At 40.6% G+C, this 27,797-nt stretch overlaps 1 protein-coding gene across 1 annotated transcript in view; it reads right to left on the bottom strand.

Moving 5' to 3' along the window:
- The window catches only part of suclg2 (succinate-CoA ligase GDP-forming subunit beta), a 102,745-nt gene that overhangs the window by 59,697 nt on the left and 15,251 nt on the right, over positions 1–27,797 (bottom strand). Inside the window, exons 2-4 of the mRNA XM_067588054.1 lie at positions 19,674–19,815; positions 1,250–1,349; positions 116–206 (exon numbers count right to left, since the gene is read on the bottom strand). Of these exons, the coding sequence (XP_067444155.1) occupies positions 116–206; positions 1,250–1,349; positions 19,674–19,815 (333 nt within the window). The remainder of the gene's footprint in view (positions 1–115; positions 207–1,249; positions 1,350–19,673; positions 19,816–27,797) is intronic.

Genomic DNA, 27,797 nt, shown 5'->3' on the forward strand with positions numbered 1-27,797 from the left:
CATTAATTTTACAGAATTGCATTACTGAACTCAAAATGCCTTGAAATGAGGTCAGAAAAAAAACAAGAAAAAGCAGGGTATATCTTTCTTTCCTTTAGTCTGTGCAGTGGCTCACCGTTTTCACTTTCACTCCATCTTTAGGTGTCTGCTTGGTAGTCAGGTTGAAACCCAGCATCTTATTGGCCAGCTCGCCAACTACTGCAGGGCTAGAGGAGGGAAGTTATTGGTTCAACTGTATCATTTTTTTAAACAACACTCCTCATTTAAAAAAAAAAAAAAAAACATCATGGAAAAACATATATTTACAAATTGAAGGATAAAAAGAAGCAGGTGAACTGAAGATAAATAAGTACTAAGTATCTCTCCAGGGCATTGTTCAGTTGAAGAGAGATATGCCGGAGCACTTTCTGGGCATTAATGTAACATATTCTGACAAAGCACAGCATTTGGAGACACTTAGGTAGATCTACACATTGGTGTGAATGAACCTCTACTTTAAAAGCAGCCTGTTCTGTAAACCTGCTCTGGTTTTGTAAGTGAATACAAATGAAGCCAGGGGTTGTACTCATCCTTTGATAGATGGGAGGAAGGTGAACTGTGTGCTCATGTCATTGTCTGGGGACAATGAACTTCAGCATATCTCACTTTGAAAAAGTTCCCAGCCATTCCGAAACCCTGAAGTAGGGTGACGATGATACATGTCTGGGACAATTGTCATAAATCACCTTTTTGCCTTAAAGGCGGCAGTAAGTGGTAGGTACCTTTACTACAAAGATAGCACATAGTTTAGTACATGAAAACATGTACTTGAAAGAGCAAAGAAAAGCTCTTTCAAGTTGTTGTTCAGCCTTTTGAAAATTGCAGAAAATTTCAGTGTGAGCCTTCATTGGAGGAATACTCTCATCACACTTTGTAATGCTAAGCTAGAACAAAATAAACCTCAGTGGCAGCACAAAACCTAATCAACCTGAGAGAGGAAAACTCAGTATGTGGTGCATAACACTTCTGACGTCTTTAAAATCCCCTTTTCAACATTTAATTGAGGGTAGTTGTACGTAAATTAGACACTGGAAGAAAGAAAAACAGTTTATTTGCAGCAAAAGCAATCCTGACTGTGTCTTTGTGCCTAGGGAGCATCTTCAGAGAGCTCTTTGAGCCTCTTCATTTTAAAAGCCGCTGTCGTAGGAGAAAATAATATGAATCTCCTACTTTCACTCACAGTATAAAATGCGCATAAGGGCATACTTACTCCTTAGTTAGGTGCACTCCACCTTTAAGGCCGCTGTCGAACACACCCTTGCCTCTGCCACCAGCCAGAATCTGAGCTTTCAGGACGATCTCTTTGGCATCTGAAAGACAGAGAGAGACGGATAGAGTGAGAGAGACAAAAGGAGGGAAAGAAAGACAAGGAAAGAGAGGCGGAGCGCTAAAGATATGGGCTCTGCACCTTGAAGGCCCCCTTGAGTCTGCCTCTTATCTTTCCATCTGATTGAGGGAAGAATGTTAGATTCTTCCCATAGTGAAAATGGACATAAAATGGTCTTTTAAGTATACCTTCTAAATACCATATGGACTTATACAGTTTCATGTGTGTGTATTTCCTTATGACTGGCATCCACTAGCATTCTCAGTCCAAGAAGGGGAATAAAAAAACTGCACAACTATTGGCAAAACTTCCTGTGACCTTGCTCCAATTATGTAACCACCCTGCATCCCCTTTGCTGTCACCGCCACCTTTCAAGAACTTGCACATCAGGAGGAGGCCTCTCAGCTGTCTGTTCAGCATCCTGCCCACAATCTTCCTATTCTAATGGAGCGAGGGCATTTGATGAAAGATGGTCTCTAGCTAGGTTATTATTATCTAGGTGGGGGAGTTCAGCCATTGACAGGTGGCTGCCATCAGGGTGGGAAGTACGTGGAAGGGAGAGTGGAAGGGGATGATCAGCCGTGCGATGGCTAGAAAGACACCTTGACCTTGGGGTCTGGAGACAAGCTCCTACCTTGCCAGCGTGAAAAGCGTAGCTCTACGGGCAGGGTGGAGAACGTCTAGCAGGAGCTGGTGAGCCGAGAGAGCTAAAAACCTCTGGCTGCACTTTCTGCTGCTGTAGTAAGAAAAGGACCCCAAGAAAATAGCCTGTGACAGGGTGGCAAGGATTAAACTAACACTGCATTAAGACCCGTTCTCTGTGGAGAGTTGGGAGCTGTGAGGGGAGAAAGAGAGAACGAGAGAATAAAGGTGTGCTCATATGCAAAGGGCTTTGAGAGGAGTCATAAATGAATAAATATGTTAATAAAAAACTGCTACTGCGCAAAATTAAAAAGAGTTCAAAGCAAGATGAAATAGAGTGTCCCGCGGGCATGTGCAGCGGAGAGGGACGGCACAGAGAAAATGACTTTTGCTTTAAAGAGGAAAAAAAGGAACAAGTAGAAGAACAAAGACGTAGCCCAACAGGGAGACTATTGTTGGAGGTGTAGAGAAAGGTAAGAGTACTGACACATGATGAGGACCTTAAAAAAGCAAGATATGATTTTAAAGTGAAGGTATATTAAATACATTAAAAGGCATGTAATATGCCAGGGAAGGTAATGGGGTGAAAACGAGGCAGGTGTTCATTCCTGCTGCACTAGTAATTGATAGCAAACCAGCTTATTATATAGCACACAACCAGATATTGTAGCAATATCAGCGATTAAGAATGGGCACTGGAGGAGTCATGTGCTGATTATGTGAGGAAACTTTGTAAATGGGAGACAAAACGGGAGGAACAGGAGATATAATCTGATAAATGTAGGCAAGCTGTGTCTCAAAGAACGTATGATGAACAAAAAAAACAAAACATTCTGACAGAAAAAAAATCTCAGTAGAATCATACAAAATTCTTTGGTTACATTGAAACGCCACTCTCTTCTGAAATACATGGAGAGGATAATGATGTCCTCAAAGATCACAGTGAACATGGTAAAGTGAACATGTTAAAGAGCAGGGCAACCATTATCTGGTAGTATGACAGACATGAGATGGCCTCTAACACTCAGATAAAGGTTGGTTCCTAATGAGTGCAGAGCAGAGTGGGGAGTGGACGGGAAAGGGAGAGTAGTATGTAAAATCAGAGACAAGTCATGCTTTTATGTTCAACCTAGACACTATGATGAACAAGGGGAAAGAAGGGCACATGTCTGATGTTAATCAGTAAAGACACTGGTGAGCGGTGTTGGAGAGTCAGAGCTCAAGGTGTTCATACAGTTGAAAATGCAATATTAAATCTGTAAACTGAGAGGTCATACTAATGAATGCTGACGCAGATCGAATTCAGAATATGTCCTATCAGACAGCAATATTCTTTCCAAGATGCTTCCTTAAATGTAAGTTCTCATTACTGTGAGTGTGCAACACACAGAGTATTGATGTACTAGATACATCAAATGATTTCTTTATTTGTGCAGCCATGATCATTAGAAATACCTCCTGCAGGAAAGGGTTTGGTTATTAGTTGAATGAAAAACCTTTTTCTTCTTGGCGGTTGCATAATCAATTCTCCACTTCCATTTGTGTCATATATGGCGCACTGTGAAGATGCAGAGAAAGATTTTAATCTCCATTTATTTTGTATATCTTGGGGACACAGGGGAGGAGATTAACATTGCACAACATCTCCGATCACATCACATGCAATCGGAGTAATGCGGTCATCATCCTCAGGCCTTACTCATTTCCCAGTAATGAGTGCAAATCAACGCCCAGTCTGCTTGCCAGTGACAGCAGCAAAGGGGATGTTACTTCAACAATCAGTGTCTCTTTCACCCTGCTCCTTTCTGTGCATTTTTAAAAAGGCCTGTTCTCCCATTCCCTCCTCCTTTTCCATGTAGCCTATGGGTGGCCAGCAGTAGAGCTAGCTTTGGTCTGATATTTAATTAAGCCTTCGGGGCTTTGCCATAAGGGGGATGCTGGCTGGTGAGGGACAGATGTAGGCTGTGCACCAATCCATTGAGAGTAAGATGTGGCTACCATCTGCATGAATCGAGAAAAAGATCAGGACATTCCTCCCCAGCTTGCATGTGTGCTTTAATGAAAGTAGTGTGGCAGCTAAATGGAGACAACTAATCAAACTCTTGGGAGAGGAGTAAACAAACAAGCGTGCATAGCCACAATCAAACACCACCGAGAGTCTAACCCTTGCTACTGATAAATGCCATTAACACTAGAGGGAAGGGGGGAAAAAAAAAACGAAAGACCTCTCAACCTTCAGTGTCTATGCTCATCATGAGTACACCTCCAGGTTACGATGCTAGAGTGTGTTGATTGCTGCCAAACAAGTGGAAATTAGTCTTCAGAAAAAATAAAGGTCTTAAATGTCAGTCTACAGGACTGTTAAAACAAATATTGTAGGCGTAATTATTCTTCTCCCAGTATTTTTTGGAATTAGTTACCAGAATCTGAAAGATAAATTATATAACTATAATCCAGAGGTATTCAAGTACTACAAGTAGAAATAACAATCTATGTTTCCATTTGCTTCCATCTAGTGGCACATGACATGTCTTTAAATAACCTCAATTATGCTGTCAACTGCATATTGATAGCTACAGAAAGCCATTGGAGCAGCTCTGGCTTTTTGACTCACTTAGCCACAGGGCTCTTTGCTATGTCACATACATGGCTCACTGATGTTGGGAACAATGAACTCATAACCTACTGTATCAAAAAACTACCACTGGCAATGCAGGACATTAATGACTTAAAACAGAGCGACTATCTGATAAGCTTTACTAATTGCATGAGCAGAAAAGAGAATATGTGCCTATCACTAGCACATGTATAGAAAGGTCAAATTAGGCCAGTGCTTACTTCTGTACAATGTTCAGTGTAATAGCTTTGCCACCACATTATGTTTTAATTACACACTGGCACTGGCAGTGCCAGTAAATGGAACAGGTCATGTTGAATGTTTAGATTTTGTCTGTGATGGTTTCATTTAACCACAGCGGTAAAGCTGATATTATCTTGGACAAGTTCAGCTTTCCATAAACTTTTAGCATTTCCAGTCCTGCTAGACTGCAAAAAGGTCAGACAGAAAATGGATCTCCACTCATGCAGCTATGGCAGGTGAACCAAAAGGAAAGATAAGAAAATAAAACCCACAGTTTTTCATCTACCACGACATATAATGGCCTTGAAATTCTTAAAGCTAAATATGTTTGCCTGTTCAGCTGAAGTTAAAAGGTCAACTATAAATACCACCTCGTGGTTGTAAGCTTCTGCCAAGGGGTCAAGTTGCAGTTTACATCCATGTCTGTCCAGACTCATATAGTGAAGACTTTGAGGGAATTTAATAAAAAGGTATTAATAGGGTTTAGTCAGTTTCTGGTTTTGCCAATCCGGTCCAGTCTACGAGCTTGAAACGGATTGATTTTATGTGAACCAACTGAACTGGCATTTGACAAACTTTGACTGAACTGGACACCAAAGACAAGGTGGAGGAGGTAGGCTGCACCAGGCTAACGTTGCAGATCTCACCAATAACCCGGAAAAACCAGGCTGGGCTGCTTCCAGCTTCCAGTAGTCTGAGAGCAGCTTGTGTTTTGAACAGCGGCTAGCAGCTAGTTAGCATGGTTAGCATTGTTAGGATAGCAAAGCTGTGCTAACAATGCTAGCTGTGTGCTGTGTGTAGCCAAGGCGAACAGTGTCTTTGCAGAACATTATGATGTCACAGTAAAGTTGACCTTCAAACCTTGTTGATATAAAATGTCATCACTTCATCATTTCATTTTCATTAGATATTTGTGTAAAACTTTGTCATAATTAACATATGAATTATTGAGTTATGGCCAAAAACATGTTTTGTGAGGTCACAGTGACCTTGACCTTTGACCACCAAATTCTGTTCAGTTCATCCTTGAGTCCAAGTGGACATTTTTGCCAAATTTGAAGAAATTCCTTCAAGGCGTTCCTGAGATATCGCATTCACGAGAATGGGCCGGATGGATAGGCAGACAACCCAAAAACGTAATGCCTCCAGCCACAGCTGTCGTTGGTGTCGAGGCATAACGAACATTGACAAATCCTAACCATGCATTGCAAAGTTCTCTCGCTACTGGCATGTCTGCGAGACCAAATGCTGGGACTTGTATAACAAGGGGCAAACACAGATTTGGACAAAATAAAAGTCAAAGATAACAATTTGACCTCTTTGTTTACTACAACTAAATAAATCATTACCATCTCACTGTCTTGTCTGGTTAAGCCCACCGTGCCTATATCCGTCTCTCCCTCTAATGATGCCATCTCAGTGCTACTCAGTGGAGGAGAATATTGGCATCCTGGACCGACTGTGGCACCACTGTGTGACACCTCCTCCAGTCACCACTTGCATGACGGCTGAGTCCTCATTAGAGGACAAGTCCACCTGGCTTTCAGACATAGATAGGACTTCTAATGACATCCTGAGATGGCCCCGGTCTCCTCTCAGTGACAGAGAGGTGCAGTTCAAACCCCTGGCTGAGAGTTTTTCATTGCCATACAACCAGAGGGGTGACGGTAATGATAATGGTGTTGTGGAATGATGGGTGCTAAATGAGAAAGAGGGCATCTGTATGGAGAATTATTTGTTTCCGAACGAAGCCTCAGCAAAGACATTTGCTTGTATCAAACCACATCATGAGACAGTTAACTAGAACAACGCTGACTCTGGGTTGCAGACAACAGAGCGCTTCAGAAAATCTCCATAAAAATTGTTTAAATAAATGACCAACAGTATAAACAAATGAGTAGCTCCATGAGCTGCTCGCTTCTCAATATTGACTGCACAGTTTCAGTTCAGCATGAAAAATAAATACAAAAGCGTGTCTAATGGTTGGAGCAACCTACAAGAGAAGCACAATGGTGTTTCTACATTTAACTCCACAGGTGTGATTCCCATTTCTGAATCTGACTAAACTCTCAACTCCAACTCACACCAACACTACGAGGTTGCCTGCGTTTATGCAAAAGACCCTGACAACAAATAATAGGCTACATGCTCACTTCTACTGGCACATTAGTATCATCCTAATACGATAGAAAGGATGTGTGAGAAATAATTCCACGTCTCACCCACGACATGAATAGGTTAGGGTGCGTAATGAGGAGGTAGAAACACTAAGCAGCTTACAGAAATCAGCTCTTTGAGAGACAGGCTGCTTTACCCTGCAAAGCCTATTTACAGCTGTTAAGACAATTTCAGATGCATGGCTTTTTCTTAACAAACGAGAGAACTACGAGCCAGCTAATGTATGGGATGACAACAGGTCCTCAGAAAGGTCAGAGTACTGTGTGTCTGGGCGGGGATACGTGTCTGTGTCTGTGTCTGAGCTCTTGTTCTCACTGTGTGCTTCAGTGCATGTTTGCAAATTCTCAAAATTTCTGCATATACAAAATATGCAAATGTTTGCAGTTATCACACAGTCTAAAACATGTTTCTGAATGAAGCTGGTGTAGTGTCAGCGGGCTGCTGTGCCCGTGTGTATTATATGTAGGTGTGTATTATAGTGGCAGGAAGTGGAGACAGGAGAACTGCAGACTAACATCTGTCTCCCTGTGTGACAGACCAGCTCTCTGACGGTACCGAAGCTGTTCCGTCCATCAGCAGAGGCCCAGCAGGGAGTGGGGTGCTGAGGCAGAGATACCTGCAGCTCACTCCAACTACCTCCCTGCACTCATTTATTTCCCCTACAATGTGAATAAAGTGGCGAACCAGGACACTAAGGTACTGCTGTAGTACTACCCTTATTTTATAGAGGGATGGGGCATAAATTGAGTGGTGTTCGGCAATACATTCAAAGACAGAGGGAGCGACACAGTGAATAAAAAAAGAGAGAGCAATAACAGACTGAAGTTAAAGGAGAATGAAAGGGAAAAAGTGACTGAGTGAACAAATCGAGGGAGCGGGGAAGAGATAAGAGATGAGAGAGTTAAAAAAAAAAAAGAGAAGGGAAAAGTCAGAGTGTGTGGGTAAAATGTGAAGAAAGAGCAATGTTGTTTTGACTTGACAATACCAGTTAATAGCTATGTAAATGAACCTCAACCCATTTAAGTATTAGTTATTAACATAATACTTGTTTCAAACTCTGGCCACGTAAACAGCAGCAGCATGGTTAATGGTTGTAAATTTGTCAAGTGAATTTCCTTACTGAGCGTACGTGGACCAGACCAGTATATATACACTTCAATGACAATAGCCAAATATTCCTCACAAATGAACAAGGAGCAGCAGTGTGAATTCAAACAACTTATTATTCTGTAATTATGCAACTTTTCCTTTTGCAAGAAGTACATTTGCAGTGTACAGTTGACACAAAGACAAAGATAGAGGACCGAGTATGTACTGAGTACAAAGTGGTCAAACACAAAATGGTGTTTAGTGGCCAAATGCCAGTAGTGTAGAAAGAAGTCGTCTCAGTATAAGTGGGAGAAAAAGCCTCCAGACTTGAATCAGCCAAATCCAAATGCATGCCTTCCTCACATGAAAGTTTGTATGTTGATAGACCTGTTAACAAACCAAGAGACCAAAAATCTGTTTATTGTATTATTTTCTCTTGGATTGATGTCATAATGCACAGCGCATTGTTGCGCAAGGGTGCTTCAAAGACGAGCAATGCGTCAAATATAACGACACATATGCATGTGCAGGGGTTGGTATTGCTTGGTGTTTGACTGTAAACTCAAAACACAGAAGCGGCATACCACGCACAGGGAAACAGCTGCCCCCAATTTCTACTATGTGAACCCACACATCAGCAGCAGCACAACACAGGTTGTAGGTTGATGCACTGTGCAGCAACAGAAGATGCTACTCTTAAGATAATATTAAAGAAGAAATTGGCTGACAAACCACTGCAGGGGAGATGGATCTTCAGGTGAGTACGTCAAGTGAAAATACCAGCATTACACTAAATCCAGGGCAGTACTCCAAGTTTACTTTATATATAATGTATTATATATCTTTAACATTATTAGGCCCCCATCGAGGACATTTGGTTTGCAGCCAGGTGACATCAGACGGTCACAAATCAATTAAAAGCATCAAAGTACACTTCACCTATTCTCTTATCTAACTCTGACACCACAACTGGTGCTGTTGTACGTAACCTTATTATAAATAGAGCTAGTTTACTTATCTTGTCCACATAGTTGTGTACACATATGAGTTCATTTGGTTCTCATGTTTTCAAGTTAACTTCTCTCCTCCTAGAGTGACTCAGAAGCTTGCCCATTTGAAATGAACATCATTAAACAGACCTTCTCTCTTTTCACTTTTGCAACCATTGACGGGCTACTGTACCATCACTCGCTGATGGAAAGCACCTTAAGGGCTGGCGACAATACCACTGCAATATCCCATAAGACCGAGGCTGCCTATTCTTTTGAAGTTCAAGAACCAATTATTGTAAGATCAGTTGCCTGAATAGATGAACAGCTGTCTTAGTGGCCTCTGTCCAGTAGACCAACATGGAGAGGACATGACATGGGCTCCAGCTGGTGTACATTCGCACACAAACGCACAAAGCTCTAAGAGGGTCGTCTCATCCCTCAGTACTTGAGACAAAGACAGAAGTGAAAGGGCTATGGTTGAGCCAACTCTACTGAGCACTAACTGCTACTGTCAGCGCTTTTCACCAGAGACTCTGCCTCATTTTCTGAAGGGGGAAGATGAAAGTGGTCTTAAAAGGCACTTGAAGTGTTGAAGTGCACGAGGCGGCTCCAGTGGGGACAGTGTGAGTGGGAAGGGAGGGGATGTGCAGTAAGGAGAGGTCTGGGCATGGTCCATGTTTTAACAATAATATATTTGTCTGTCCCTAGTTGAAAAGGAAGTGGGCCCCATCTGTCCATAAGGTTTATAGCACTCCTGTGAGGTTTTTTTTTTCCATTCCACGGACTATTAAAATGTTAGGTTTGTGGAAAAATTTTCTTCATTTATGAGTCTGGTTTGGTATCACACATGGAGAGCTGAGCATAACAGAATTTGATGACAAGGGACCTCGCCCTTATACAACACTTCTTTTCAAATCTAGCTGGGAGTCAACACAGAGAAAAGGCAGCGAGAGAGAGAGCAATAGGGAAAAAAAATCATTGCATTCACTGTTCGATGACGCATGGAATAGTCTTAATAAAACATGCAATTTAGGGCCAGTATTATCCAGATAATGGCTCTATCACTGAGCAAGTGTTGGGACACAATGAAACACAGAGGAAATGAAGCATGAGTAATGCTGATGTGCTGCAGAGGCATATCACTACTCAACACCCACGACATGGCTTCAAAATCTCTTGTTGATTTGTGACCCGATACACTGCACATCTTAAACCAAAGAAATTAACAACCACACGTAAAGTGGCGTTTCGTAGGCATTTTAGCTTAGAAAAACTAGAAAAATCACTTTATTTGATCATAAATGATTATCATTTAAAAACCTGTTATGCCACGGACACACTACATGACTTTCAAAGTCATCAGATTGCTGTACTGTTCACACTACACGACTTTCTGTCTTGTAATCGGGAATCTTAAAGTCACTGTGGTTTGGACGCTACATGACTGATTGGTGAATGGGGGTGACACATTACAAGATCTTTCCCCAGGAGGAATCCCAGACGAGTCTGTCTGCTCTCCAAACTATGTTTTGTCACAAAAACACACACAAGAAGCTCTCATTGGCTGTAGCTCGTTGCCGCCCTCATTGCCAGTCACAATACTTTGCACGCTACAGGACTCTCTGAGAGGTCCAGATGTTTAGCCTGCTTGATATCTTTCAGGCGTCTGAAAGGCATCGGCGAGCTCTCGGATTATGTCTTTCAACAGTTCGCACATAGCGATCAAGCGCCAAGTGAACACAGATTTGCCTCTGACCTGGGGCTTTTATCAGCGATCTGCAAAAACTGAGGGCAAGTGGAAAATCAGAGCTAAAATTGTGTAGTGTGAAATCTGCATTAGGTTGCATTTTGTCATGCTTATGCATGTTAGATGAGCAGCTGTCTATTGCAACAGTAAAAGCTCACTTACTTCAGTCACTTTTTAATCAAGCTCAAATGAATGAGAATGCATTTGCACTTGTTTTAATTCAGCCTACTTATCCTAAACTATGTTGTAGAATTGACATTGTCCCATTCATTCACTGTGATCCTCTCACTGCAGCCTCTCTAAAACGACAAGCTAACAAGTGACTTCAGATTCCTTGTTGTGGTAATTGGTGCAGTTGGCTTTTAAACGAATAGCAAACAGGAGAACCTTTATTCATGATTCTACCACACATAACTATTCAGATGGAATATCCATTGAGCATGGCTCCTTAGTTTCTTCCATTTGGAATTAATAAAGACAACAACACCTCTCAATCCTCTAATATGGAGACAGCATATTAAAACAAAAGCAGAGATGAGGAAAATAAACTGAGAAAGCATAGCTCCTCATTCCGACTTGCACACAAGCCAGTCAGGATAGGGGAGAGGTGACTATGAGGGACGACTCGGGTGAGATGCAAATGTCACACATGGATAAGAAGGTCCTCAGAGCAACTCGTGGTGATGTCCATGGTGAGGAGGAGTGTTTCTGTGACAGATGGTGCAGACTAGGCAGTGTGTTGGGTTGGTGGAGAAACATATGGTACTCTCTAGATGATTTCATATGCCGGTGCCATGCCCAGTCGGAGGTGTAAACGCTTCTCTGCACCCTGCCAGAGAAAGCGGAACCGTTGATATAACCAGCAACAATGTGGAGGCACACCGTGTGTGAGCTTGTGTGTTATGCCATATCTTCCGTGACTTAAATGGAAAATTCACCTCTGTGAATATGATGATTTCTTAAAACTAGGTCACCTATGTAGTAGAAATGTGCAATTATTTTTGAAATTGGTGTCATATGACTCGAGAAAACTGAGAAAATGCTGTAGATCGCTCTTTAAGGGGGAATCCTTCAACAACCAGAATGCATTGAGCACGGTACCGTCCAATCAGCTACTGATGGTGTGTTTACAGAACGGAGAGGGCGAGTACGTTTTTCCAGCAGAGCAGCCGGTTAGCAGAGGCAAAGTATTATATCTCTTTACTGAGGCTTATTTTCATTTAAAAAACATTTTTCCTCATCAAGTCTGGATATATCGTACCGCTGTGCAAGGATCATAACACTTAGGCGCGCTGGAGTCAGTTATGTGGATCAATGTAAACTTACAGAGAGTTGCACACAAGCCTGAATGCTGTCAGAGCTGCCTGTAATGGTGGACAGTCAAAAAAGCCTCAAAGTCTGCTGTCTTCATTTCAGCTTGTTTTGGGAAACAATTGTGGATGAAGGGGTGAAAAACTTTACCTATTTTGCACAACAAGCACCAAAAAGCACCAAAAACATTGTTGCAGCGCCGAGTTTTCAGTCTGTCTCCATTCTTTCTGATAATCCTCACTGGTCACCGGTCGATGCTGCAAAGCTACCCCGGCTGCAGCACCTCTCTTTCAGCTGCCACTGTTACAGCTGCCGTGGTCGCTTTCTCTTCCATACGTTGTTAAGTCTGATTCCACAGCAATGTTATTTGGCCTCAGTTGTAACAGTAGCGCCCAATCTCTGCTCCGACATTATATTGTAAAGCTAGTTGTTTTTTTTTGTGTTAGATTCAGCATTTCTGTCCACCTGAGGAATCACAGAGAAACTCAGCAGCTTAAGTTTGTGTGTCAGGCTGCGGTGGTCTCCTCTTCCTCCTCCACACACTGTTGTGTCTGATTCCACAGCGCCATATTCTGCCTTGTATCACGAAACTAGTTTTCTTCCAATTATGATATCTTAAAGTATTTAGTAGTATGATATTTTAGTGTCTGCTTTTCAGTGTAACATGGCAGATGGAGTGTTTTGGGAGACCTACATTTGACAGTCCTTGAAAGCACCACTACAGAAAATGAGGAAACATAGTTTATAGAATAAGGCAGATCTCCAAAGTCCACCGGGTGACACGAAATGAGTGGGGAGCTCTGAGTGCAGGCAACTACCCACATTATAGTGACACAATGTGGGTAGACAAAACAGACAAAGTCTTCTATATCACACTCCTACTAATGAACTATTCAGATGTATCACCACCACTGAGAACCACATACTTTCTAAATTGAAGCAAACACTCAGACTGATATTAGGGATCCACCAGTTATTTTTTCCTGCACAATCGTATATGTCACACTCACTTAAAGTGTTATTTATGCATACAATTTTTTTAAACCTTCCTCACATATTTTCACAGTGGCATAAAGGCATTGATGTACTAGATTGCATATGAATGCATTGCACACATAGCGATCGACCATTCATTTCTGGTCAACGGCAGGCATATACAGCCATACAAAAGAGAACTGCAACTGAAAAATACATTGAAGTGCAGGTGCCTGCCATGAACACTGTTCCTCTACCTGCAGTAACGACAGAATTGGAAAAACATACAGTACCTTCCTCTTTACACCAAACCACAATTATGCAGGATTTTACATCGCATGTACAGCTAACCTGGCCCTCTACGCCACTGGATCCTTGCAGCATGCCCTTGGCTCTGTGCCTGGTATATTCCATGTCTTTCTACACTGTTGGTGATGGGGAAACACAGTGGATGTGTCTGGGAGTCCATCCAGCAGACGATGCAGAGGAGGGAGTCTCTTCTTCACCTCAGTGCACAATGGGAAACCCATACCACTGAATTCCATGAAAGGGGAGATCAAATTATCTCACCCATCAGCCATTAGCCAGCCATTATGTTGCAGATTGGGTTGTTGCAATTTTCTCACCCTTTCCTTACAACAGATGCGGTACACTAGGCAGCCTTTGACTCTGAGCCGGATGAAAAAGCAAGTAATAATTATTTTTTGAAGTCAAGACTGAATGCACTTATGATTTTTTTTTTTTATGAAACATGTAATTACAATATAATACACACATTTTATTCAGAATCCAACATTAGACCCCATCAAAACCATCCACACATTCAGCAATGAGGGTGCTAGATCTTCTGAAGCTGGCAAACAATGAATCGAACACACTATAATATTGAAATCATCTACAGTAAACAGGCGTCCAAGATTTAATTTAATAATGCTTAGGTCTTTCTGTGAAGACTAGCATCAACACTAAAGCAAAATTGCCACAATACACTTGAAGGCAGTATTGTGTGGAACGATACTAGCTCCTGGTTTACAGTGAGATCTGTCTCAATTTGCAGATCACAGGCCAGAGGCATAGAGGGGGTCGGAGCTGCCACAGACAGCAGGCAACTAAATGAGCAGATTGAAAACAATCACTTTAAAATACACACAAAAACAGTGTTCTTGGCCTTGAGCTACTTTTATTTACACACCATCTGAGACACAGTTTGAGCCTCATTGACTTGACTTTAAGGAAGATTTCCAGATTTAAAGATTTCCAGTAACCAAAAAAAGAGCCTCTCTCCTTTCTGGAAAAGATAAAACACATACAGAGCACGGCTGATAAAACATTTTAGATGTAAGAACTGATATTAACCTCAGCCGACTAAATATGTGAGTGTTTTCGAGTCTGTCGACTTAAGACAGCAACGCGTGGCAGACTGAAACTGTTGGAGACGTGTTGAGCAGATCCTATAGGTCTCTTTCTTTCCCTCTCCCTCACACCATCACAAATAGCACAAGCATAACCAAATATGCATGCCTGTATACACACACACACAAACACACACACCTGCCTCATCAAAGAGTTGGCTAATGTCAAGGTAGCTCAATATTATGCAGTAAGCCAACATATCAAACTAAATATCCCTCTAATAAGCACACATGAGATTTGACAGCCATGCATAAAAACTGCTCTGTTTACGCTGAATATTCATAGCCAAATGAAATAAATTAAAATGACTGTTAATTGTCATTCTGGCAGTGAGGCTGTGTTAAACAGAAAAAAAGTGTAGAAGAGCAGCGGAGGTAGATGGAGGTGAATGAGGTGTGAGAGAAATTAAGGTAACTTTAGAAAGTGAAAACAAAAACAGAAAGATACAGAAAATACGATCGCAACACAATTTGTCAAAGGTATGTCAGGGAGATGACAATGGTAGAGAAGGAAAAAATATTCCTAATTCATCTGATATGAGGTGTACATATACCGGAGTGTATGCTGCCCCCATTCATCGCACAAGCTCACCATGCGGTGAAGATAAGAATCCGAAGCAATGTTTTCTTCCATTGCCGCTTTTTCAATGAGCGATTGCTGGGAGAGTTAGGAGGCATGGCAGACATGAAGGGCTCTTACAGCAAGTAAGGGGAGAGAAAATGTGGTTTTGATTTAGAAGTCAGACTGAAAATCCATCAAGATTTGCTCAATAGATGCATCTGTCAAGCGGGTGGCGACACACAAAGTGGACTGCATAATCACATTCTCTTTGGCTGTAGCAGTGTACAGGTATGTGTATGTGTGTGTGTGTATATCTGTGTGCATGGCCCTGCATATCTGCTTAGAAGGCAAACATGAAATCTATATTCATTACTGGAGTTGCTTTGATATCTAAAAAGTGCTAGATAGCAACCAGGCCTTTGTGAAAAACCTGCATACATATATATATATATCTGTATATACATATAGGTGTGCTCATATCACTGCTTAAGGAAAGGAAGGTCAGTCTTACATTAACTGGTGCTGAACATCATCAATAATTATTTATAATATTTAAACAATTCAGAAGGGGATCTGCCAAAGATGACATCATCTTCCAATTCTTAAAGATTGGGTAGTGATGCCTGAAGTGACACAAAAATTTCGGGTGATGTACTCGAGTGATCTTCTTCACTGCCTTCGATGGCGCATTCTAGCATTTCTTAGTGCATTACTGCCACCTGTGGATCAGTGGAATAGTGTGAAACCATTAGCAGGAATGTGTATCGCATCACCCATGTGCACACGCTTATGCATTTGGGTCCAACAAACGAAACAGGAACCCACATGTAAAAACACTGCTCCTTAGTGCTACCACTGATGATATTTCCCTTGATTGTTTCATGAGCCTAATGAAGCACTGAGTGAAACGTGATAATGACAGATCCTCTGTCATATATAGTTTTAACAGGCTGAGTGTTGAGATACTACCACAAATGTTTGTTGGTTGATTTTTTTCTTAGCTCTTTTAGGTCACATTTTAGGAAGTTTGGAAATAGAAATGCTGCTGAAACTCGACTGCAGCATGCCATAGTAGCATTGCATTACACACATCAATTATTCATTCTGCCAGAGAGACATTTACTTGTACTATTCTCATTTACTCCTGCTGAGCACATTTTTGGCAGCATCAATAAATATGGTGATGACTTAATACCAAAAGAAGATAAATCTATACATGAATGCCTAAAATTTGGTGAGAGTAAGGAAATATATACACAAATATGCAAACTTACTTAAAAAAGTATAAGGATCTTTAAACTCTTATAAACTTTTTTTTTTTTTAATCTAGACATTTCCATATTAGTATGCAACTTCAATGTGCAAAAGTTTATTTTTCAAACCTACAGTCCTGCTTGTGCTGTCACAATACAAACTCATATGCGACTGATGGATCTGGGTCATTAATTTCTGACAGACAACAGGAGGTACTGTGCCATCCCCACTGTGTCCCAGTTGAGCACATATTACAAAAAGTTTGGACTTTCTGATAACTCCCTGCATGGCTCACCCAGTATGGGGCCTTAGAAATCAAACGCTACTTTCCATGAGCCATTAGCTGGTTATGAGTCACCCATCTGCCACAATGTTAACTCTCCCCTAAGAGTTGTCATTCAAGTTAAAGGGAATCAATGGTCCATGTCGGATTTCTTCTGAGTTTATGTTTTGATAGTGAAGGAGAAAGATTTTAAGCTATTTGGCCTCAGCAGTAATAGAACAAATCAATCTGTGTCCACTTTAGGAGAGTTGGACCACTCTTTAGTACATGAGGAGTGAGAGGAGTTTCTATACAGCACAGCTGCAATTGAACTGTCAACTTAACCACTTCATGGTTAAGTGAGTGTAGCTGAGAGGAGAATACTGGTTGCTGTGCATGTACGTATGAATGCCTGTATGTCTGCGTGCTCATATGGGTAAGCTTACGCTACGCATGTCATTCTTCTATGTCTGTGCTTCCACACTTGAGTGGTTCATTCTATTGTGTACGCAGGGAACCAAGGACTCATAGCAGGATATCAGCACCACACAGAAATCCATTTGAGTCGCGCCCCGTCAGCTCAGATACCCCAACCACCTGCATCCCCTGTACAGAGCTGTACTCTGTGTCCTCTACAGTGGAAAGCCATGAAACAGAGCTCCTGTGGGAGTCAGAGCTTGGCAGTCTCAGTTTGCATTTCAGCTCAACAGATCTTAACTAAAGAGGTTACTGATCTCCCTTTTTTTCTCTCACTCTCTATCACAATCATGTATGACCTAACATGGCCCAAAAGTGAGCTGAACACACTCATGTAAGAGTATAAAAAGACACGGTGTGTATTTGAAGAATTGAACCGTTGGTGGGTGCTTGTTTGCAGGCTTTAATAGTGAGCCAGCGATCGTTACATGTTACAAAAAGTGTGAGAAATACATACACGCACACACACGTGCGCACAAGGACACTGACCAAATCTCACTGAATAAATGGAGATAAGAAAATAAAGCAGCTCCGGCCATCTGAAGTACACAGGGGGAACAAAGGGGGTTGATTTACTAAGCAGACCATGAATTACTGTCAAAGCTGCAAAAATTTGCATTGGCGCATGTTTTCTGTTTAGCTGGGTTTTACTTCCACTCATGAAGTGGTCATAGATGCAGTTATTTAATTTGAATTTACTGCTGCTAATTAGGACCTGATCCTGGGCTATATAACATGTGTCTTGTCCATTTCTGGAAAGCAATGCAGCACAAAATAAAATGTTAGTTCCCTGCTACTGATCTTGAAATATTGGTAGAAGAAACCAATAAAAATGTTTCACAAATGCAGTCATGCAATTACTTCTACCGCAGTGGACAATCTGCAATAATAAATCACTTTCAGCCACCGTTTGTATGAAGTATCTTTTCCTTTGCACACATTTTGCAGTTCAACATAGAAATGCTCAATAACCCAATCATGCAATTTTTAGCATTGCCATTTTTCCAGCATTGGCAGGGAAAAACTTCGATACAGCTCCATAATTATGTCACAACTATGGGCAAATGCTCTCTGACTTATTAGCATCTAAAGTTAGCATTGTTAGCATCTGGATTTTATTAAGGTATCTATTTCCTTCTTACTCCTTCATCCTGAGTTTTCAGGCTCTCCATTTCTTCTCTTACAAAGCGATATACTGTAGGTACTGTCATGAAAATATATATCCTCTTCCTCCTATTCACTTTATCTTTGTCTGAATCGTAACCAGGGCCCCTGAAAGTAGCGCCCTAGGCGCTGGAATCCAAAGGCAGCGGTAAGAGTGGCACCTCGCTGGCTGACAACCAACCTGGATGCACTATCAGAAAGCCGTTGCTGTAGTTGGAGAGGACAATGAATAAAATATAAAGCTGAGGGTGGAAATATACAGTGTATGTGTTGGGCAGTTTGGTGTGTGGGAAGAAAGTAGAACAGGGAAGGTAGGGGATGAGAAAGAGAAAGCTATGTGTGGGTGCATACAAATGTATGTTAAACCGTCTTTGTTCATGCGAGTATAATGTATTTGTGAAGATTTGTGCTACAAGAATAAAATCAGAGTTTCAGTCACTTCCTTGCATGGCATTGTGTGAGTGTGTGGGGGCAATAATCCAAATTGTAACCAAGGATTAAAAATAAATAAAAACAAAACAAAAAAACATGCAAAGCGTGAGGAATTGAACACGAGAGGTTGTGAAACAAATTAGTGCGGTTGAGTGCTGTGATGAAAAACTGAGCAGGCATAACCATTAAGCTCAAAAAACACAGGCATCCACACATACGCAAACAACATAAAGACGCGATTAAACTTGATAAAACTTCAACCCTGATTAACCACAGCCATTTGCACGTCCTGTAGCAGGGCCACAACCATGCAGCACAAACAAGGCTGTTAAGGTTGCACAGTGTACAGCAGTACAATTACACAATAATTATAACTAAATCACAATTTACAAAACCCTGGAACTGACTCATTATCAACATTTAAGTAATAAAGAATCAGCTTACATGTAAATCTATACAACATGAGAATAATTGTCGAGTGAAGCTATGTTGTGGCCACAGGCTTAAGGGAACAACAGCTGATTTCTTGGGTATTTCAACGAATTTGCTGTGTTGCTCCAGAAAAAGGCTGCATTGCTACGTTAACTGCACTATGTGTCATCAATATGTCATCAAAAGACCTTGATTACCAATCATGTCATTTCAAAACAGTTCAAAATAGTTTAATAATAAGTTGCTACTCCGCAACAGACACCATCAGTTACACTCATACTCAGTTATTTTGTAATATAGCATAAATGGTACATTTTCCAATTTCATACTATTATATTTCATATATCTCAAAGTAAATATTTCTCTTAATTCAGATATCTTATTGACACCAGTATCAAAAAATTTCAAACAATGCCCAGCCCTAAGAAGGAAGCCTGCTTCCTTCCCAGTGGTAGAGTGGACATACAATAGGTAAACTATATGTGTGTGTGTGTATTTGTGTGTGTGTGTGTACTCACTGAGTCTCTTTGCAGCCTCCAGGGCCTCAGAAGCTGTGTCAGCCACATAGAAGCGTTGGACAGCCACACCACTCTCTTGCATCAGCTTTTTGCTCTGGTACTCTTGTAGATTCAGCCATCTCCTTGGACTCAACCAGGTGGACTAGAAGGGAGAAAGGAAAGGAGGGAGGCAGAATGAGTATGAATGTGACTTATAAGTCACCATGCTAAATGATAACAATTTTTCCTCTTCAGCTCAACGTCTCTCCCAGCACTGTGCTCTCTCTCCTGAGCTGTTTTACATTATACAACACCAAAACATGTCTAAAACCTGCCCTAAAGTGCACAGGCTACATCCTTTCTCCTCTTCCCTCTTCCTTGTCTCCCCACCTCCTGCAATCGCTCTCTTTCCTTTTCCTGTAATGAGGCAGTCAGCCAGGGCTAAGCTGCAGGACAGCTCTGGAACTGTTTGCTCCATCAGCAGACACAGGGCCTGTCAGCTCCAGCTGTTGTTATTAAAAGGAAAATTGGCTTTTTAATGCGATGGAGAGACAAAGGCTGTGTTAGAGGAGTTAGATTCCCTCTGCACCAGTACACACTACTGTGTACATGGGTGTGTGTGAGTGTACGTATGGGCGTGTGTGCATGCATGCAAATGTTTTTACAAGAAATATCTTAAGGGAGTCATTAAGGAGAGAAAGGCCATTAAAGTAAAGTGAAAACAAGGATTGCGAAGTAAATTATGGTTCAGCATTAAATGATGTTTCACTGCATGTATTTCCAAACCAAGTGAAGATTAAACTAACATATCATCAGGATTACACTTCATTATGTTGCTGACTAAGTTAGCAACTGACCTAAACTGTTATCCACTGTTACATCTGTTAGGAGTATACCAGACATTAGCTATTTAAGGAAATTAACATAAGGCATACATTATGAAGCAGAAGATGATGGGATGTTAATGTATAATAAGTCATTAGATAATGGAATATGACATATACCATATATTATTAAAGTATACTACTGGAATATTGTTAGTAATACATTTTTATTACTACTTAAATATAGAAAAATCAAATGCTCCATCACACCAACTGTGCTTAAGTCTGCATGGTCAATATTCGGCTCTGAACAACAATCACGGATTGGGGTTTTAAAAGAAGTATCCAGCTGCACGGGTCTGAGTCCACGCTTGACAGTGGGAAAAATACATTTCTGTAGGGACAAACACACATCCTAAAATACGGAAATAGCAACAAGCAGTGCACAACACCTTGAAATTGAATCTGGGTCTTTCTACACTGACTGACAAAAATTATGGCAGTGGAGAAAACTGGTATTATTTTGCTGAAAGAGCCAGACACAAGATGGACAACACTACAGTATGAAAATAGGGAGACTGTAGTAGTAGTGAATATAGATATGTTTAGCATTAGTTTGAAGAAGAGGGTATTGTGGAAACAGTTAAAACAGTAGTTTGACAACATCATCTTGACTCAACTTTCACAGTGGGTGTTTTAGGAAACACTGAAAGCAAGAATTTTAGAGTAACCAACCAATTAATAATGATAAAGATATACTGACTGTACTCAAAGAGACACAGATAATGGCTAAATATCTCATAGCAGTTAATTTTACACTTGCATAAAGTCACATAATGACTACTAGCAGCATGTCCTGGCTGCATTAGATGACATATCTCTTTTGGATGTGTTAGTACTTAACAGTAATAATTAAAACAAACATTTTAAGGCTGAAGAAGCAGAAAAATAAAAAGACAGCAATGAACCTGCAGCAGTCACGCTTTCAGCTTATCATTAAGAATTATTACATTACCCAATACCTATATAGTGCAGGGCATATGTCAAGAATCACCAGGTTTCATGGCAGGTGAGTTGACCACTAAAGCTGAAATTATAGTTGCCGCGTCCGCTTGACGTAAATTTCGTCAGCAGACGGTGTCCGCACCAGTCCGCGCAGTCACAATGTCGTGTTCCTGTAGACAGCGATCTACTGCGCATGTGTGGAACGCATCCTCCGAGCAGACCCCAGAAGGTAGTTTAAACACATCAACTACCCATCTGTGGTGTCCGCAGCTGTCCGTGTGCGCGTCCGCTCGGGAGTATAAATGAAGCTTAACACATTCCACCAGAGGGGAAGCAATCAATATCAAAAAACCTCCAGACACCCTGAACCTCCGTGGTACACAACTGACTATTCCTGTCAATGATTTTGTTGTTTTCTTTGAAAGTTAAAAATGCTGACCTGTAACTGAAGGGATTTCATGTTGTACTAGGAAGGTAAAACAATGTGTGGACATGAAAAAAAATGCTTGCTAATCCCATTCTAAAAACAACACATACAAAATGAATCAATAGTGAAGAATTCAAGAGCAGCAAAGACGGAGCTGATCAAACAAGTATCTGTACTCTTCATAAGTAGGAACCAAAAGTCCCAAAAAGTCTGTCACAACCATGATGTTTTTATGCTCATGTGCGCAAAAAGAGTTCACTGTCACTCAACCATAAAAGCGGATGGAGGAAGTGAAACGCAACCATCGACTAAACCTTAATGGTTATTAGTGATTAAAGGCTAATGAGCTTGACATGGCCACTCTAATAGGGAACAGCCAAGCCCAACCGTTTTAATCAAGTCCTAAGCACAATCATCAATGGACCTCAACTAAAAACAAAACCGCATGACTGCTAATCCACAATTCATGCCCCCCCTCTCTGTGCCACTGCACACTGTATTAGCATGCTTTCTCCATTCCAACTCTCGTGAGAGTCTGTCAGGAGACTTCATTAGGGCCAAAATGGGTTGTTTTCTAGAAGAACAGAACATGTTGATCCATATTGGCCTCCTCTCTCGCATAACTGAATACAGTAATGAGGGGCATCCGTGGGTCACCTCTGCAGTCTCGTCTGAAATTCTACAGCATACTATTCATATGTTTCAGTTATTGTAGTATATATGTGTACATGGGGTGGATATGATTTCAAGTCTATCTCCATAACACTCTATAACAGCCAATATTGATGATGTAATTCCCGCAGGAATCTAGAAGGGTTCAATGGCAGGGCAAGATATATACTGCAGGACTAAATGAATAGCAATGGAAAAATTACAACAGAATTTAGGAAAAACTCATATGGATTTGGATGACATGGATGTGTCTGTATCTGTTTGCTGTTAAGCAAAAGTGCTGTTTTGTATGTTTGGGTACATGACTTTAAGGATTCACTCTTTTTCTGCCTGTCGCTCATTCCTACACATATCCCGCAGTCTTAACAAGCCAAGATGCAGAACAAGTTTTCTCTCTTTTGTGGACTCATTTGACTGCTGTCAGGTACCTGCTGGGCAGGAGTCTTCCTCCTCTCTTAAAACATTCACTTCCCTTGCCATTCAAACAGTTCGCCTTGGGAGGATCAGCTTGGGTGCATCTCTCCATCTGTCAGTGTATCTTTTGGTCTATATTTGACTAAAGAAAATGGCAGATCAAAGCCTGTCACAGGTCCTGGTTACACGTCTTTTCAGCAAGAAGTATCACCAGATCACACCGGGACATATTAGGTGACAGGTCAAAGTAGGTCAGTCATGATAATTACGTTATCGACTTATTGTACGATATGGACATGACCTCAGTATTACCCATTGTGTTTACATGTCTTTGTTTTACAAGAAGGTCGCCGACATTTTAGCCAACATGATGACAGAATAAACAGCATAACTTATTGTGTGTGGTCTATCTATTTGAGGTAAATAACCTGTCTACCTGTTTCAGCGGTTGTTTCCAGAAGGTTTCAGCATTTTGATCGATCCAGTTTTTGCTCCTGCTGTTAAAATTGTGCATAGCCTCACTGAGCCTACATTCATTGACACCTGACAATTTGTTTTCCTGTTGCACATCCTGTCTTTGTTTTCTTAACCTTTTAATTGCTTCTTTATTTTTTTTTATTTGGTTAGCGTACTTAGCTCAGTGGTTTTTATCATTATTATTATTTATTATTATAGCCCTCACGTAGTCTAGCCTATTCAGGCTACTCTCGTCACATTATTACTGTTCCTTTCAGGCCACAGTAGGCTATGTGCACATGCAGAGGGAAGAGGCTTCTTAGATGCAATCAATCAACGTAGACTATGGTATTAGGCTAATAGGTGTTTTTCCCCAACTACTGCATAATTCCAGACAGCAAATTCAGAAGTCCAAATAAGACTTGGTTTCAAAGCCACATTCCACAGCTCCAGGGTGGGAACATTTTGGGTTTAAGTTGAGAGAGAGGCGAGCCCATCAATGTGAACAAGCTAGTATGTCAACTTTGTTTCAAAACAGTGGCCATGAAAAATGGCAACTAACTTAAAAACTCATCTAAAAGATAACCATATGGGCTTAATGAATGAATGAATGACTGACATATCATTATTTACATTGCGCTTTTTACAGCAGAGCCATCTCTTAAGACACACTGCAAACACAAACTAAAACAGGAAATGTTGCCAAAGTGACAGGCCTGTGTCATATGAGGAAAATGTAGGCTGTGCCTCTGCCTCACACTCAGGATGATAGTGAAGATGAAAATAATTCACTACATGTTTACAATCAAGTAGGCAAAGGTAAGCAATTAAAAAATGCAATAATTAAGATCAGTGTGGGATAGTGGCATTGCAATGTGCCAGAGGCCACCAAATTTGGAGTTTTACAGACAAAATGTTTCTCAGAGAGGACATGCCCCTCGGACCTCCCTAACTGGCTACTTTTTCCCCACTCGCTGGCTACTCCATATCCTTGTGGAAAGCCCTGACTTACATTATTATGCTATTATATTATCATTATATCAGTGGCATAAAAATGGTTTTAAAATGACAATATCGTTTATTACAATTATTTCTGCGATAATATATCGTCCAACAAAAGTAGTTATCATGACAGGTCTCAGTCAATCAAAAAGATTAAATTTTGAATCCAGTGACCCAGAACACATCACAATATAGTCAAGCTTACACTGCGATCAGATGCCGGCAAAGTGTGGACTCGGAGCTTAGTACGGACACACTGGTGGTTACATCAGCAATGCCACACCCCACAGTCAGTGTCAACTCTACTGGTCCAAGCTTTTGCATGTGAAACTTATAAAGCAACTTAGTTTTGTAGACAATAATTCATCAGTGATGATCATCATCATTACTTTTGGCTTCACTCAAAGTAAATGAGAGAAGTTCAAAATTAGCAGCAGAAATTTCAAATTCAACTTTATCAACAATTATTTATAACACTGCTTGGAAATACTGATGTGATCTGAACACAGAGGTTGACATGAAATTATCAAAAGTAAATACCACAGTTTGGCTAATCTGGCACATCTGAACACAAGTTCCATTGCAAAGAGAAGTGAAAGCATGTTCGCCAATACAGGAAAGTACTAGTAAGGTTAAATGAAAGAATACACAAAGCGTTCACCGCCTCTTAGAAAGAGCAACACTGCAGTAATACAAAGACTCAAAAACATGGGAGAGGAGCGCCCTGCTAGCCGAATGGTTACTGTGCATGCCTCTCTCGCTCTCTCTCTCTCTCCCCTTGTTTCCTTTCTGCAACTTCACTATCCTCTATTCAATAAAGGCAAAAATACCAAAAAAATAAACTTTAAGAAAAAAAAAACCCATAAAAACATGGGAGAATGTCCTAAAACCACTGGTGGGTAACATTAATGTGACCTGAAAGCCACTGCCATGGTCTGAAAGTACAAGAAAACTCTTAAATCTCAATTTCTGCTAAATGAGGACCCACCTTTGTAGCTAAATAGGCAGCAACCATGTCAATCTGTTGTTACCCTTCCCAAACCAGATAACTGGGAATCTCACACACATATCACATATCAGACTTCCATTGAAATGGCTCTACCGTCACCTAAAATCAGAGAGGAGTGTCATGGGGATAAAAAGAGCTAAGCAGACTTCCCAAAATAACAGCTGCTGCTTACTGGAGAAGTCAAGTGGGACTGGGGGTGCCCCCCCAGGCACTGACAATTACCTTGGGCAAAACACCAGAGAACGGAAAGGAACTTGGAGCACTTTTTGGTATGTGTCAGACCCATACATACATGTAGACCAGTGGTTCCCAAAGAGGATGCTATGGCACCCTTGGTCCAATGTCATGGCACCCTAGGGCGCAGGGAGATTAATCATATTATTATTATTATTATTATTATTATTATTATTATATCATATCATAATTATAATATATTATAACTAAAAACTCTACATAGCCTACTCTAATATGCAGGTAGTCGCAGCTGACATGATAACTCACTGTTGCCGGTTGTCATAGTAACACAACACCCTTTCCAGTTCAGGAGTTTTGCAGGAGCTCAACAGTCAGGAAAAAAGTAAGCGTCAGTTCTCAACACAGAGACGACTGAAGGTTTTGGCTGCTTGTGGAAGACTGATGTCCATCATTGTCCGTGCACATTCAGTGTGGTATTACACATTATCAAATTCATATTTGTGCCACCACCTCCAAACCACACAACACAGCTGGTCTCACTATCCTATTGTAAACCATCAACAATTATAAGTAAAATGATTAACTGTAAATCAGCACAGTTCCTCTTGGCTTTCATTCTGAGTGATTATGAAAGAGCTAATATTATTAAACTTAATACTGATATAATACAGCCTAATACAATATAATATACTTTGATATAATGACGTATAATATAACATGAAATTGTTAAAATCGATAAACTTCCGTGTACATATAGGCCATGTAAGTTATATTGGCATGATAACTGGGTGGCTCAGGGTGCCATGACAAAAAAATCCCTTGAAGGGTCTCAAAAAGTTTGGAAACCACTGATATAGACAATCTGTATCAAAGACGTGTTCTTGCTTGGCATTATAACAATATGCCTTTGTATATCTGGGTCTCAGCCTGCATGGAACCAGTCATGTGGTGATGAATTTTTACTTCCTGTCTGCTGTTGATGTTGATGACGATAATGTTGACCATAAGCGTATAATATTATAGTCAATATTCAGGAAAACTCTTCTGCCTGATTGGCAAATACTGTAACTGGTTCATCCTATACTGTACCTATTATTCAGCCTGCAGTTCTGTTTATGACTATTGTGACAAGTGTAGCCTAGTTTGGGTTCTTTTCTTACTGCAAACTCAACTTTTGTTTGTTTGTTGCCTTCATCTACATTATATCACCTCAAACAAGCCTAAAAGAAGTACATAAATACATGAATATTGGCAGCCTAGTTAGAAATAGAAAACTTTGTGTGGCAACTTTGTGCCAAATTCAATTAAAATAGCAATGGTGTAGAAAAAAACTGCACCTTTAGCTTTCTATATTTTACGATGAACAGTTTTATTTTATTTTAGAAGCTTTCTACTTTTACAAAGCTTCTACATTTTCATTTTTTGTTGACATTGTAAGAAAGGTGATGATTCTACTTCATGTTTGTTATTGAGGTGGTAGTGGGTGGTGGTGGTTTTGTGCTGGAGTGCATTATATTGAAAAGCGTTCCTAATATTTTGCCCCCTCATACATGTTAATGGAGTGGACGAAATATTATGAACACTGGTGAAACATGTAATTTCTTATTTCTTATACTTATTAATAAAAGTGTAGTAGTATAGTATAGTACTGAAATATGATATAATTACTATAAAGTTGCAAAGTGTGAAGAGTTATTTCAAGTATACCACAGAGCGTTTTAGAATTAAACGTGTCAAAGTTTGCATAAGCATGAAACTCCAAGTGAAATCATTCATACAAAAGATAAACAACTGTGTTGGAATATTTCTAGAGGTGACAGAAATATTCACATATGATCGCATGGTATGCATATGGTATAGTACCTATAATCACAACATCCCTGGTTCGAGTCTGGCCAGGGACCTTTGTTGCATGTCATTCCCCCTCTCTCGCCCCTCATTTCCAGTTTCAATTAAGTAGGGGTGCAACAGATCACAAACTCACAGTTTGGATTGCATAACAGTTTTGAGTCATGGATCGGATCATTTTCCAGATCAGCAGAAAAAAAAGGGAGACAAATATGACTTTGCTTTCCATTTATTCTGTGAAACACTTAACACTTAAAGCATGATACCTTCTTCCTTAAAACATGGTGGTAAAT

Source organism: Thunnus thynnus, chromosome 4, assembly GCF_963924715.1.
Source record: "Thunnus thynnus chromosome 4, fThuThy2.1, whole genome shotgun sequence".
Classification (NCBI taxonomy): Eukaryota; Metazoa; Chordata; class Actinopteri; order Scombriformes; family Scombridae; genus Thunnus; species Thunnus thynnus.